This window comes from Rhinoraja longicauda, chromosome 4 (genome assembly GCF_053455715.1).
Source record: "Rhinoraja longicauda isolate Sanriku21f chromosome 4, sRhiLon1.1, whole genome shotgun sequence".
Classification (NCBI taxonomy): Eukaryota; Metazoa; Chordata; class Chondrichthyes; order Rajiformes; family Arhynchobatidae; genus Rhinoraja; species Rhinoraja longicauda.
In genome coordinates, this window is record NC_135956.1 from 67224878 (window position 1) to 67241281 (window position 16404).

General features: G+C 45.8%; 1 protein-coding gene across 8 annotated transcripts in view; it reads right to left on the bottom strand.

The window, feature by feature from the left end:
- Positions 1–16404, bottom strand: part of LOC144592816 (anion exchange protein 2-like) — a 200576-nt gene that overhangs the window by 106258 nt on the left and 77914 nt on the right. For all 8 annotated transcript variants that reach the window (XM_078397932.1, XM_078397935.1, XM_078397933.1 and 5 more), the window contains one exon: positions 11666–11814. In XM_078397932.1, coding sequence (XP_078254058.1) covers positions 11666–11710 — 45 coding nt within the window. In that variant the 5' untranslated portion in view covers positions 11711–11814. The remainder of the gene's footprint in view (positions 1–11665; positions 11815–16404) is intronic.

Below are 16404 nucleotides of genomic sequence, written 5' to 3' on the forward strand. Positions count from 1 at the left end.
CTCATCATTGCGCATTGCTTCGACATCAAATTTCACTTTAATTTCCACCATGTACTTTCATTTCTCACTTCTAACTTCAACAACAGTTGGAGGTACTTCCCAGAGGGACCAATGCATGGCTGGTGTCCTCAGATCAATGCCAGTCTAGACCTCCAAGCATATCAACCATTCACCTCACAGGACCTACAAGTACATAGTCCCTGACTAATCGGGGACCATATCACCCCGATTCTGGCCTCTCTCCACTGGCTCCCAGTACGGTACAGAATCGATTTCAAACCCCTCCTATTTGCATACAAAGCCCTAAACGGACTTGACCCCCCCCCATATCAAAAATCTTTTAACCCACCACTCAAACTCCAGGTCCCTCAGGTCGGCCGACTTGGGGCTGCTGACTGTCCCGCGGTCTAGGCTTAAGCTCAAGGGTGACCGTGCTTTTGCAGTTGCAGCTCCTAGACTGTGGAACAGCATCCCACTCCCCATCAGAACTGCCCCTTCCATCGACTCCTTTAAGTCCAGGCTCAAAACCTACTTCTATTCCCGAGCGTTTGAGGCCCTCTGAGGCGGCGCTGTGAACTGTTTATATCTGTGTTGTTTGGTTTGTGTGCTATTGTATGTTCTTTTTTAGTACCTGCACTGATGTACAGCACCTTGGTCAATGTGGTTTAAATGTGCTGTACAAATAAAATTGACTTGACCTGAAAATGGCTTTGCAGGTAGATAGGGTGGTGAAGGAGGCTGTTGGCCTGCTAGCATTCATCCATCAAGGAACTGAGTATAGAAATTGGGAGATAGACATGAAAAGCTGGAGTAACTCAGCGGGACTGGCAGCATCTCTGGAGAGAAGGAATTGGTGACTTTTCGGGTTGAGACCCTTCTTCAGAGGTTATGCTACAATTGCACAAGACATTGAAAAGGCCGCACTTGGAGTATTCTGTTCAGTTAGGAAAGGTGCCATAACGCTGGGAAGCAGAGAAGATTTACAATGATGCTGCCAGGACCAGAGAGCCCGAACTATAGGGGGAGGTTAGAACTTTATTTCTTGAAGCGCAGGAGGATGAGGGCTGATCTAATAGAGGTGTGTAAAATCACGAGGGGATAGATAAAGTGAATGCACAGTCTTTTTTTCCACCTAGTGGATTCAAGAAGGGCATAAGATTAAGGTGAGAGGGGAACCCGAGAAGCAACTTTTTCATTCAGAGGGTGGTGGGTTATGGAATGAGCTGCCAGAGGAAGAAGTTAGACCGGTATTTAGATAGGAAAAATTTAGAGGGATTTGGGCCAAACACAGGCAAATGAGATCAGCTTGGATGAGGCATCTTTGTCAGCATGGATGGGTTGGGCTGAAGTACCTTTTCTGTGCTAGATGACTCACGGTTGGAACCACCACAGTATACAGTCATTGGTTTGGTGCACACTCACTCAGCAGGCTGACTGACCTCGCTCGCTTCCCACAAACGTTCCCAAGCATTGGGATCACTCCCAACAACTTTCTGAAATTATTTGCAGGATCCCCAATAGGACGTGTATTTATATGGAGTCTTTCACAACCTCAATCCATGTACTGAGCACATCAGCTATTTTGCGCACAAGGCCCCACAAAGAGGAATGTGTTCATGATCAGTTAATCTATTTTAAAATGGTGTCTGTCATAAGGTAAATATTTACCAGATCACCAGGAAAACTCCTCTGCTCTTCTCTGAGACATTCTTTTACATATGTGAGAGGGCATGGCTTCAATCACTGCAGTGCTTTTCCAAACAATGTGGAATTCCCTCAGCCCCACACCAAACCAACAACGGATGCTCTCTTAATAACGTCTTCCCACTCCATGATAGCACAGCACTACCGCACTGCAGCACCTCAGTGCCTCCCCAGTGCTGATTCCCGCCTCCGCCCAACACTGTGGCACTCCTGCAGTATTGGCCCTCCCACAGTGCAGCGTTCCCTCAGTACCGTCCCTCCCACAGTGCGGGGATCCCTCAGTACTGCCCTTCTCACAGTGCGATGCTCCCTCTGTTCTGCCCCCTCCCACAGTGTGGTGCTCCCTCAGTACTGCTTCTCTCATTGTGCAGCCCTGCATTTTGTGTTTCTGTGAAGTGAAATCCACTGACGCAGAGTGGAGCTGCTCCATCGAACAGCGCTACTATTGGTCAAAGAGAAGTGTATCAGTTCAATGCTCCTTCTTCATGTTCATATGTCATAGCAGCAGAATTAGACCCATTCGGCCCATCGAGTCTACTCCACCATTCAATCATGGCTGATCTATCTTTCCCTCTCAACCCACATTCTCCTGCCTTCTCCCCAGAATCTTTGACACCCGTACTAATCAAGAACCTGTCACTCTCCACTTTAAAAATATCCAATGATTTGTCCTCCACCGCCATCTGTGGCACATGGAATCACGTGGAGGGGGACTGAACTCACCACCTTTTGATGGCAGCTATTGTGAAACTGGGTGAAAATTTCATAACAGGCACTAGCTCAACAACTACATACTGCTAATTTACTTCAGGAGATCAATTAAAATGTGTGAGCACTTCCAAATTTGACATTAAAAAAACTTCAGAAATGTCTCTGCAAATAAGATGCTGAAATCTGTTTCACAAGTCATCTTCAGACTTTATCTCGGTCAGGCATTCAGAGAACTGCAAATCCAAGGCCACCAGTCTCTCTTATCTCAATGAGAAGTTTGACTTTCCATGTGACAGCTGTAAAATACTTAGGAATATAGGAGGAGAGAGCCATTTTTCCCATCTATCTGGTTCTTCAGAGATGCTGCTTGACCTGATGAGTTCCTCCAGCACTTTGTGTCTTGTTTCTTTCCTTGTTCAATTATATCTTGGCCTACCTGCATCTCATCTCCACTCAATTGTCTTGGTTCCAAAATCTCAACACTCTTATACTGCAATTTGTTCTGGACCAACCACATTGAAACTATGATCAAGAAAGCAGTCAGAAGACGTAGAAAGTTCAGCATGTCTCTTAACGATTCTTACCAACTTCTACAGATGCACCATAAAAGCATACTGTTGGTTGCATCTCAGCTTGGTTTGGCAACAGCGCAGTCCATTACACAGACCACACTCGCCACCAGCGACTCTGCCTACACTTCATGATTTAGATTTAGATTTAGAGATACAGCGCAGAAACAGGCCCTTCGGCCTACCGGGTCCGCGCCGCCCAGAGATCCCCGCAAATTAACACTATCCTACACCCACTAGGGACGATTTTTACATTTGCCCAGCCAATTAACCTACAAACCTGTACGTCTTTGGAGTGTGGGAGGAAACCGAAGATCTCAGAGCTAGATAGAGCTCTTAAGGATAGCGGAGTTAGGGGGTTATGGGGAGAAGGCAGGAACGGGGTACTGATTGAGAATGATCAATAGACAATAGACAATAGGTGCAGGAGTAGGCCATTCAGCCCTTCGAGCCAGCACCACCATTCAATGCGATCATGGCTGATCACTCTCAATCAGTACCCCGTTCCTGCCTTCTCCCCATACCCCCTCACTCCGCTATCCTTAAGAGCTCTATCCAGCTCTCTCTTGAAAGCATCCAACGAACTGGCCTCCACTGCCTTCTGAGGCAGAGAATTCCACACCTTCACCACTCTCTGACTGAAAAAGTTCTTCCTCATCTCCGTTCTAAATGGCCTACCCCTTATTCTTAAACTGTGGCCCCTTGTTCTGGACTCCCCCAACATTGGGAACATGTTTCCTGCCTCTAATGTGTCCAATCCCCTAATTATCTTATATGTTTCAATAAGATCCCCCCTCATCCTTCTAAATTCCAGTGTATACAAGCCTAATTGCTCCAGCCTTTCAACATACGACAGTCCCGCCATTCCGGGAATTAACCTAGTGAACCTACGCTGCACGCCCTCAATAGCAACAATATCCTTCCTCAAATTTGGAGACCAAAACTGCACACAGTACTCCAGGTGCGATCTCACCAGGGCCCGGTACAACTGTAGAAGGACCTCTTTGCTCCTATACTCAACTCCTCTTGTTACGAAGGTCAACATTCCATTGGTTTTCTTCACTGCCTGCTGTACCTGCATGCTTCCATACCATTCAGATAATAATCTGCCTTTCTATTCTTACTTCCAAAGTGAATAACCTCACACTTATCTACATTAAACTGCATCTGCCATGTATCCGCCCACTCACACAACCTGTCCAAGTCACCCTGCAGCCTTATTGCATCTTCCTCACAATTCACACTACCCCCCAGCTTAATATCATCTGCAAATTTGCTAATGGTACTTTTAATCCCTTCATCTAAGTCATTAATGTATATTGTAAATAGCTGGGGTCCCAGCACCGAACCTTGCGGTACCCCACTGGTCACTGCCTGCCATTCCGAAAGGGACCCATTTATCCCCACTCTTTGCTTTCTGTCTGTCAACCAATTTTCTATCCATGTCAGTACCCTTCCCCCAATACCATGTGCTCTAATTTTGCCCACTAATCTCCTATGTGGGACCTTGTCGAAGGCTTTCTGAAAGTCGAGGTACACCACATCCACTGACTCTCCCCTGTCAATTTTCCTAGTTACATCCTCAAAAAATTCCAGTAGATTTGTCAAGCATGATTTCCCCTTCGTAAATCCATGCTGACTCGGAATGATCCTGTTACTGCTATCCAAATCAGCCATGATCACATTGAATGGCGGTGCTGGCTCGAAGGGCCGAATGGCCACCTCCTGCACCTATTGTCTATTGTCTAAAACCCGCGCAGGTCACGGGGAGAACGTACAAACTCCGTACAGTACAGCACCCGTAGTCAGGATTGAACCTGAGTCTCCGGCGCTGCATTCGCTGTAACGCAGCAACTCTACCGCTGTGCCACCACGCCATGATGCCTCAGGAAAGACCATTTTTTCACCCGGTCATTCCCTCTTTTTCTCTCTCCCACTGTGGTGATGGGGGATTTCAATATGCAGGTAGACTGGGAAAATCAGGTTGGTTCTGGACCCTAAGAAAGAGAGTTTGTAGAGTGCCCCCGAGATGGATCCTTAGAGCAGCTTGTAATGTAGCCTACCAGAGAAAAGGCAATTCTGGATTTAGTGTTGTCCAATGAACCAGATTTGATAAGAGAACTCGAGGTAAAGGAACCGCTTGGAGGTAGTGATCATAATATGATTAGTTTTAATCTGCAATTTGAGAGGGAGAAGGTTAAATCGGAAGTGTCAGTGTTGCAGTTGAACAAAGGGGACTATGAAGGCATGAGAGAGGAGCTGGCCAAGGTCGACTGGAAAGGGATCCGAGCTGGAATGACGGTGGAACAGCAATGGCAGGAATTTCTGGGCATAATCCGGAAGACGCAGGATCATTTCATTCCAAAGAGGAAGAAAGATTCTAAGGGGAGTAAGAGGCAACCATGGCTAACAAGGGAAGTTAGGGATGGAATAAAACTAAAAGAAAAGATGTATAACACAGCAAAGAGTAGCGGGAAGCCAGAGGATTGGGAAACTTCCATAGGACAACAGAAGGTAAAAAAACGGGCAATACTGGCTGAAAAGATGAAGTACGAGGGGAAGCTGGCCAAGAATATAAAGAAGGACAGTAAAAGTTTCTTTAGATATGTTAAGAGAAAAAGAGTAGCAAAGTCAAATGTGGTCCCTTGAAGGCAGACACGTGTGAAATTATTATGGGTAACAAGGAAATGGCAGAAGAGTTGAACAAGTACTTTGGATCTGTATTCACTAAGGAAGACACAAACAATCTCCCAGATGTACTAGAGGACAGAGGATCTAGGGGGGGGGGGGAGTAGAGGAACTGAAAGAAATTTGCATTAGGCGAGAATTGGGTGGACTGATGGGACTGAAGACTGATAAATCCCCAGGGTCTGATGGTCTGCATCCCAGGGTCCTCAGGGAGGTGGCTCTAGAAATAGTGGACGCATTGGTGATCATTTTCCAATGTTCAATAGATTCAGGATCAGTTCCTGTGGATTGGAGGATAGCTAATGTTATCCCACTTTTCAAGAAAGGAGCGAGAGGGAAAACGGGGAATTACAGACCAGTTAGCCTGACATCGGTGGTGGGGAAGATGCTGGAGTCAATTATTAAAGAGGTAATAATGGTGCATTTGGATAGCAGTAAAAGGATAAGTCCAAGTCAGCATGGATTTATGAAAGGGAAATCATGCTTGACTAATCTTCTGGAATTTTTTGAGGATGTGACAAGTAAAATGGATGAAGGGGAGCCAGTGGATGTAGTGTATCTAGACTTTCAGAAAGCCTTTGATAAGGTCCCACACGGGAGATTGGTGAGCAAAATTAGAGCACATGGTATTGGGGGTAGGGTGTTGACATGGATAGAGAATTGGTTGGCAGACAGGAAGCAAAGAGTAGGAATAAACGGGTCCTTTTCAGAATGGCAGGCAGTGGCGAGTGGAGTGCCGCAAGGCTCGGTGTTGGGGCCGCAACTGTTTACCATATATATTAATGAGTTGGCTGAAGGAATTAGAAGTAACACTAGCAAGTTTGCGGATGACACAAAGCTGGGTGGCAGTGTGAACTGCGAAGAGGATGTTAGGAGGTTGAAGGGTGACTTATCATATCATATATATACAGCCGGAAACAGGCCTTTTCGGCCCACCAAGTCCGTGCCGCCCAGCGATCCCCGTACATTAACACTATCCTACACCCACTAGGGACAATTTTTACATTTACCCAGCCAATTAACCTACATACCCGTACGTCTTTGGAGTGTGGGAGGAAACCAAAGATCTCGGAGAAAACCCACGCAGGTCACGGGGAGAACGTACAAACTCCTTACAGTGCAGCACCCGTAGTCAGGATCGAACCTGAGTCTCCGGCGCTGCATTCGCTGTAAAGCAGCAACTCTACCGCTGCGCTACCGTGCCGCCTGGACAGGTTGAGTGAGTGGGCAGATGCGTGGCAGATGCAGTATAATATAGATAAATGTGAGGTTATCCACTTTGGCGGCAAAAACAAGGAGGCAAATTATTATATCAATGGTGTCAGGTTAGGTAAGGGGGAAGTGCAGCGAGAGCTGGGTGTCCTTGTACACCAGACACTGAAAGTTGGTGTGCAGGTACAGCAGGCAGTGAAGAAAGCTAATGGCATGTTGTCCTTCATAACGAGAGGATTTCAGTATAGGAGTAAAGAGGTTCTTCTGCAGTTGTATAGGGCCCTGGTAAGACCACATCTGGAGTATTGTGTACAGTTTTGGTTTCCTACTTTGAGGAAGGACATCCTTGTAATTGAGGCAGTGCAGCGTAGGTTCACGAGATTGATCCCTGGGATGGCGGGATTGTCATATGAGGAAAGATTGAAAAGACTAGGCTTGTATTCACTGGAGTTTAGAAGGATGAGAGGGGATCTTATAGAGACATATAAAATTATAAAAGAACTGGACAAGCTAGATGCAGAAAAAATGTTCCCAATGTTGGGCAAGTCCAGAACCAGGGGCCACAGTCTTAGAATAAAGGGGAGGCCATTTAAAACTGAGGTGAAAAGGAACGTTTTCACCCAGAGTTGTGACTTTGTGGAATTCTCTGCCACAGAGAGCAGTGGAGGCCAAATCACTGGAGGAATTTAAGAGAGTTAGATAGAGCTCTGGGGGCTAGCGGAACCGAGGGATATGGGGAGAAGTTGGGCACAGGTTACTGATTGTGGATGATCAGCCATGATCACAATGAATGGCGGTGCTGGCTTGAAGGACCGAATGACCTCCTCCTGCACCCATTTTCTATGTTTCTATGGGCAGAAGATACAAAAGCTTGAAAGCGATACCACCAGATTCAGGAACAGCTTTTTCCTCATCCCGACGCCACCTCTTTCACTTTGCACTATCTGGGGTACTTGTGTACGGCTTCATTGTACTTGTGTAGAGTATGATTTGACTGGATAACACAGAAACAAAGCTTTTCACTGTATCTCATACCCATGACATTAAATCCATGGCATGATCACCTCACCTCCACTCTGCCTCGACTTGCTCCCACACAACCATCACATATTTAACAATCCTTTAAATTAGTTCACAGCCTATGTATTTAAGTCACCAATTTGCAAGTAGAAATGGCTTAATGCAACATATTGTGGCATTTCAACTTGCTTCACAAGGGTATTGGCAGACGATGTGCCTCTGAACCAGACGTGAAAATGTAAGGACAGGTGACAAAGATAGGCTATTTTGAGGAGTTTCTAGAAGGAAAACAGGTGGACATTTTTAGCGAGAGAATCCCAAATCTTGTGACGTTGACACAGCCCCAGTGTGAAGCAACTATAATAATGGAATGACAAAAAAGGCCAGAATTAGAGAATCTGAAGTACCTCAGCAAAGGGCAGTGCATAAGGAGATTATGGAGAAAGATGGATTTGAACATTCTGAATGAGGTTTTGCCAGATGGGCGCCAAAGCGAACATGAGTGATGGGCGGCGGGCTGGGACGGCTCTGGTTTGGATGAGAGGTAAGTAGTTAAAGTACTGGATGAGATTACAGTGCTGAAGTAACTCAGAGGATCAGGTAGCATCTCTGGACAACATGGTTAGGTGACATCTTCAGAGATGCTGCCTGACCTCCTGAGTTATTCCAGCACTGTGTCTGTGTTTTCAAACCAGCATTTGTAGTTCCTTGTTTCTCGATGAGGTCACAAACTGGCTGAGAAATTGTTCAGCAATTCACTACACCTGCCCCTCCCCACAATTAGATGCCGGCTAGCTGCCGTAACCTGGTAACTAACTCTTTGTCGATCTGAGGTCACCGTACTGACTTGGGACATGGATAAAGTGAACGCTCACAGTCTTTTAGCTAGGGGAGAGGATTAAAAAATTAGAGAACACAGGCCTAAGGTGAGAGGGGAGAGACTGAAGAGGAATCTTGGGGCAACCTTTCCACTTAGAGGTAGTCCGTAATTTGAATGAGTTGCCAGAGGAAACTGTAAGTGGATACAATTACAACTTTAAAAATAAATTTGGACAGATATATGGATAGGAAGGGTTTATAAGGTTAAGGGGCAAATACAGGTAAATGTGCCTAGCCCCAGTATGCCAACTTGTTTCCGTGCTGCATGATTCTGTAACTCTATCCAGGACAAGTGCTCTCATACAGGGCTAAATCCTGCTCATAAATGTTGCCTCATGTGTCAACTTTTAATCACCAGGAACGTTTCAAAAATGGCCATCAACAGTGCTACTGGCTCACTGATGCCCAATTTCACCAGGACCCCTCAGCTTCAGGTCTCATCACAGCCTTGGACCAAGCATGGACCACAGAGATGGATGCCAGAGGTGGGGTGAGACTGAGTGCCCCTGGCATCACAGTAGCAAGTGAAGGCGTGCAGCATCAAAGCACCAAAGACAAGGGCGGCACGGCAAGAAGTGCTACTGCCTCACAGCGCCAGAGACTTCAGTTCCATCCCGATTACTGTCTGCATATATTTTGCACGTTCTCCTAAGACCGCTTGGGTTTTCTCCGGGTGCTCCGGTTTCTTCCCACATTGCAAAGACGTGCAGGTTTGTAGGTTAATTGGCTTCTGTAAATTGTCCCTGGTGGACAGTTTACAGAATAGAGCTAGTGGGATAGACCGGAACTAGTGTACAAGTGAGCGTTGGTCAGTGCAGACTCGGTGGGCTGAGGGGCCTGTTTCCATGCTCTATTCTTAAATTAAACTAAACTAAATTGAACAACGTGCATCAAAGGAAAAACACTGCAGCTTGGAACTATGCCTCACAAAAGGAAAGACAGTACAATTTAGATACAAGAAACTGCAGATACTGGTAGATGCTGGAATAACTGAGCAGGTAAGGCAACATCTCTGGAGAACATGACTAGGTGACATTTTGAGTAGGGCCCTTCTTCAGTTCGAAGAAGGATCCTGACCTGAAACATCACCGATCCATGAAGGCGGTACAGTTGTTGGTGATCTCAGGACATCACTGTGACAGTTCCTCTGGGCAGGTCCTGGACTGAACACATCCATCTTCAGCTGCTTCATTAATGACCATTCTTCCATTGCAAGGTTAGAAGTGGGGACGTTTGCTGATGACTGCACAAATGTTATCACATAGAAGACAGAACCGTACAGTATAGGAACAGACCCATCAGCCTCACAAACCGCATGTCTCCTTGGGCCAAGATCGAAGTTCTCAGAGACTTGGAGGTTGCAAGATGGAGCAGGATGTGTTCATTCGCTGTAGGCTGTTCCAGAAGAGGATTTATTGTACTCATGTATTGTATGATTTTACTGGATAACATGCAAATCAAGCTTTTCACTGCATCTATGTGACAATAAAAAAGTAAACCAAACGAAATCGCACCATTGCCTTGGTTTACGTCACAACTTCTCTACTTTTATATTTCATATGTAAAAACCAAACTTCCAGGGATATGGATCATGTGCTGGCAGAGGAGATTTGTTTAACGATATCATGGACAGTGGGCTGAAGGGCCTGCTCTTGTGCTGTGCTGTTCTACAAAACACAAAGTGCTGGAGTAACTCAGCGGGTCATGCTGCATCTCTGGAGGACATGGATAATGACGTTTCGGGTCGGAACCCTTCTTCAGAAGCTAAATCATCACTATCCTATCTATATCCCCTACAAATCCTGCCTGACCCACTGAGTTACTCCAGCACTTTGTGTTTCCTCAAGATTCCAGCACCTGCCACGATGTTTTGCGTTCTACGTTCCAAGACAACATTTCTGCCAGCATTATCAAGGCCTGCATTATCATGGACACACACCACCCTGGCCATGCTCTCATTTCACTCCTGCCATCAGGAAGAAGGTATAAGAGTCTGACAATCATGACCTCCAGGTTCAGCAGCTTGGTCCTGACCTTCCAACTACCTCTAGGGAAACCTTTGAAGTATCTTTAATCGGACTTTATTAGACTTTACTATGCACTAAATGTTATATCCTTTATCCTGTATCTATACTATGGACGGCTTGATTGTAATCATGTTTAGTCTTTTCGCTGACTGGGTAGCATGCAACAACAAGCTTTTCACTGTACTTAGATACATGCGACAATAATAATAAAGTAAACACTAGAACACAGATAGAACATAGAACAGCACAGCACAGGAGCAGGCCCTTCAGCCCACAATGTCTGTGCCAAACATCATACCAAGACCACCTTTTATTTACCTGCAGACTTCTATGCCATTGCGGACAATGAACCTTGACAATGGAACTCATGCGCTACAACGCTGATAAGTATATTCTGCACTCTGTATTTTCCCCTTTGCTTTATCCATTGTACTTCCGAGTTTGAACAGATTATATCTATGTATAGTATATCTGGTCAGTTTGGAAAGCAGGCAAAACATAGCTTTTCACTGGAACTCAGTATGTAACAATAAACATAAACATAATCCATATCCCTCCATTCCCTGTCCCTCCATTAACACGAATCCTACATGAACCCATTACCTCTCCCCTTCAGACCGGGCCCTGCCAATGCTGAGGGATTCAGTACGTGACAGGTACTACAAAGTTCTGAGAACACACCATGGAGACCACCGTTGACTTGCCACCCTTCATCAAGCATCGTCACTCTTAACCACCACCAGAGTCTTCGCTGGAATAAACACTGTTCCCCCCAGATATTTCCAACCCGGTTAAATGGTCATGGGAGCAAACATCAGCTGGTTCCACCCTGGGAGCAAGGGTGTGCATACTTACACCATGCACAGCGGCGTGAATCTCAGGTGAACCCGGCAAGTCCATTGTGTCACTGCTGGCGTCGTTGTCAGCCTGGAATCAAAGTCTCTCTTTTTAAAACCCTTTTTCTTTTCACGCAAATTCAGTGATGGTCTTAGGGACAGCATAACCTGGAGAAAGAGATTCAGGAGAAAGAAAATCCATCAGTACCTCTTGTCACGCCTCATTGTCAATCATCATATTATCGAACATTGAACAGTACAGCACAGGAACAGGCCCTTTGGCCCACATTGTCTGTGTTGAACCTAATGCCACGACCAACTTATTATCTGCCTGCATGTATCACAAAATGCTGGAGTAACTCAGCGGGCCAGGCAGCATCTCAGTAGAAAAGGAATGGGTGACGTTTCGGGTCGTGACCCTTCTCGACCCGAAAGGTTACCCATTCCTTCTCTCCTGAGATGGTGCCTGACCCGCTGAGTTACTCCAGCATTTTGTGATACCTTCGATTTGTACCAGCATCTGCAGTTATTTTCCTAGACAATCTGCCTGCATGTGATCCATGTCCCTTCATATCCATATGCTTATCCAAAAGTATCTTAAATGCCACCACTGTAGTGAGCATCACCACCCCGGGCAGCAATTTCCAAGCACCCACCACCAAATCTAACCCCCCGCATCCCCTTTAAACGTTGTCCCTCTCATCTTAAAGCTATGGCCTCTAGTATTTGGCATTTCCAACCTGGGAAAAAAGGTTGTGACTTCTACCCTATCTATGCCTCTCATAATTTTAAATACTTCTATCATGTCTCCCCTCAACCTCCGGCGTTCCAGAGAAAACAATCCAACTCTGTCCATAATAACGGTACGATACTCGATAGTACAATAAATTAAGAATCAGTAATATGGAACAACCAGACCGTAATAGTGGAAAACCAAAGTCCACAATGCAATCAAAACAAAGCCCATGGTAGATTATGGTTGGTAAGGTTGGTGTTGTGCAGTTTTCAATGGCTGTTGGGAAGAAGTTGTTCTTGAACATGGAGGTCATAGTTTTTTTGAAGCACAAAATACTGTGGGCCAAAGGGCCTGCTCCTGTGCTGTACTGCTCTATGTTCTTCCCAATGGCAGTAGCGAGATGAGAGTGTGGCCAGGGTGGGTCCTTAGATCCCTTTGAGGTGGTAAGGTCCATACCCGTGATGGACCGGGCAGTGTCCACCACTCTGCAGCCAGCTCCCTCTACCCACAACACACACTGATGCCTCTGTTCCTCTCTGCTCCCCAAGTTACAGACATTTACCCAACTGGAAACAGGAGTTGAACATTGAGCTCTGAGACATTCTATTAACTCTTGTTTGATTCCCTCATTTTACACATCAACAAGCCCATTCACTTGACTTTGTTACATGGCTCTGAATGTAGAACATAGAACAGTACAACACAGAAACAGGCCTTTCATAGAAACATAGAAACATAGAAAATAGGTGCAGGAGTAGGCCATTCGGCCCTTCGAGCCTGCACCGCCATTCAATATATTTCATTGCACAATGTTTGTTCCAGACATGAAGCCACATTAATCTCCTGTGCCTACACATGATCAATATCCCTTCATTCCCTGCATATCCATGTGCCTATCCAACGCCACTATCGTATCTACAGTACCTCATCCACCATCCTGGCAAAAGTTCGACTCACACACCAATCTTTGTAAAAATAAAATTTGCCCCATACATCTTCTTTAGTCTTTGCCAATCTCACCTATGTTCTTTCATCTTTGACATTTTCACCTTGAGAAAAGGTTTGACTGTCTACTCTGCATCTCTCATAATTTTATAAACTTCTATCAGATCTCCCCTCAATATCTAACATCCAGGTTAAACAATCAAAGTTGTCCAACCTCTTCTTACCACTAATACCCTCTAATCCAAACACTGATTGTAGTTCCCTTGATACCTTCAGCAGACCTAAGAATCTCGGTCTTAAAATCTTATCTTGACCCATTGCCGCTCAAGAGGAAATCTGCTACTAATTTCAAATGCCTTTGCTCAAAATCTGAAAGTAGTTTGTAAAATTATGAGAGATGTGGCAAGGGTAGGAAACCTGCTACTAATTTCAAAATTGCTCCTGCTTTGCACTTCCAGCACCAGGAGAAAGAGTACCTAGAACACTAAGTGCTGTAGTAACTCTGCAGGTCAGGCAGAATATCATCATATCATATCATATCATATATATACAGCCGGAAACAGGCCTTTTCGGCCCTCCAAGTCCGTGCCGCCCAGCGATCCCCGTACATTAACACTATCCTACACCCACTCGGGACAATTTTTACATTTACCCAGCCAATTAACCTACATACCTGTACGTCTTTGGAGAACATGGATAGGTGATGTTTCATGTTGGGATACCAGTTCTCATTGACCACTTGGGGTTTGCATGAAGGCAGGAAAGGCTTTGAAAACATCTTTAGCGGTGCACTGGTTTATTCTGTTACAGGACCGGTGAATTCACATCTCACTGGGTTAGGGACACAAGGAATTGCAGATGCTGGACTCTTGAGCAAAACACAAAGTGCTGGAGAAACTCAGCAGGTCAGGCAGCAGCTCCAGTGGAATGGACTGGCGACGTTTCGGGTTTGGACCTTACTCTGAAGGAGTACGGAGGAGAAATCTGGAAAAGGGACATAGGCTTGGGGTAAAGCCAGGCAAGTGATAGGAGTAGGAAATAACTGCAGATGATGGTTTAAACCGAAGACAGACATAAAAAGGTTGGGGAAAAGACAAAAAGACCCTTCTTCAGAGTCTCGACAATCACCTATTCCTTTTCTCCAGAGATGCCGTCTAACCCACTGAGTCATTCCAGCTTTTTGTATCCAGGCAAGTGATAAGTGGGTACATAGTTCGTTGAAAGTTCCTTGCTCCTCTCTCCTCTAGAATAATACACCTCCCATCCCCACTCTCTTTCCCTGGTCCCCACCACCCCAGAATGTGCTATTCTCTCAAACCATATCTCTGCATCCTAGTCACCCTGCATTTTTCCTCTTCTCCCCTCTTTCACACCCCCTCCCCCCCACCACCCATATCCCTCCCTCCAGCTTTACATTTCAATTTTTCCTTATCTAACAAGCTTTTGTCACCTTATCACCTCTAACATTTGACATTTGCTCCATCCACCTGTCAATCATCCAGACCCTCACCTGCACACTTGCCAGGCATTGTCCCGCCCCTACCTCTCTTATTAAGCTTCTCCACCCTACTCTATCTGTCTGATGAAGAGTCCCAACCCAAAACTCAGTGTGTCCATTCCCTCAACAGATGCTGCCTGACCCACTGAGTTCCTCCAGTACTTTGTGTTTGGCTCGAGTTTGTGAATTTGAGACGTATAAAATTATAAAAGGACTGGACAAGCTAGATGCAGGAAAAATGTTCCAAATGTTGGGGAATCCAGAACTAGGCGGCACAGTCTAAGAATAAAGGGGAGGCCATTTAAAACTGAGGTGAGAAGAAACTTTTTCACCCAGAGAGTTGAGAATTTGTGGAATTCTCTGCCACAGAAGGCAGTGGAGGCCAATTCACTGGATGAATTTAAAAGAGAGTTAGATATCGCTTTAGGGGCTAGTGGAATTGATGGATATGGGGAGAAGGCAGGTACGGGTTACTGATTGTGGATGACCAGCCATGATCACAATGAATGGCAGTGCTGGCTCGAAGGGCCAAATGGGCTCCTCCTCCACCCATTTTCTACGTTTCTATGTGCCAAAAGCCTCTTTGAGCAATCTATCTACCAGTGATGCCACTTTCAACGAACTATGTACCTGTATTGCTACATCCTTCTACTCTACAACATTCCCCAGAGCCCTACCGTTCACTGCGTAAGTTCTGCCCATGTTAATACTCCCAAAATGCAAGACCTCACATTTCTCTTTATTAAATTCCATCTTGATGGGCATGTTGGATCGAAGGGTCTGTCTGCAACCTGTAGGACGCTCTGACTCAAGCTCCTCTCTTTACTGAATTTCACTAATGAGTTCTGTTAGCTCAGGTTCCGAGTGCCCCCACTGATAGGCAACTTTATGTTTTGTCACATGACATCAGGCCAGCAGGACCCCGAGAGGTAGGTTGGTAGGAGTGTGAGGGTGTATGTAGGTTTCACCACACTGGTAACTTCACAGCACTCAACAATTCAGCCACTGCGGCTCCCCCAGACAACCTCAGAGACCTCTAGAGAGCCAAGTCAAAGCAAACAAGTTTGAATTCCTGACCCTCTGCATCACCCGGAGGCATTGGAATACCTCAGTGACTTTGCTGAATGCTTTTATTCACAAAATGCTGGAGTAACTCAGCAGGTCAGGCAGCATCTCAGGAGAGAAGGAATTGGTGACGTTTCGGGTCGAGACCCTTCTTCAGAATGCTTTGACACTTTGTTTGATGCAATGACCAAAAGCTTTGAGGAGTGTAGCACGGGCATCCGGATCAGCCCGGATGAGTAGGGCCGAAGGGCCTGTTTCCGTACTGTGTGACTTGACGTATTGATTTCCCGCCTTGGCCATCTCCCCTGGCTCTACACACATTTCCCCTTTAAGTCTCTAAGGGGACCCGCTCTTTCGCTGGCTTTCTCTTGCACCTGAAATACTTATCCAGTGTCATAGGGCTGTACGGCATTGTAACAGGCCCTTCGGCCCACCTGTGCATGTGGACCAAGTCATCATATAAATAAAGAGGGTGTGGGAGAGAACATGCGCTTCTAAGAGGCTTTAAGACAGG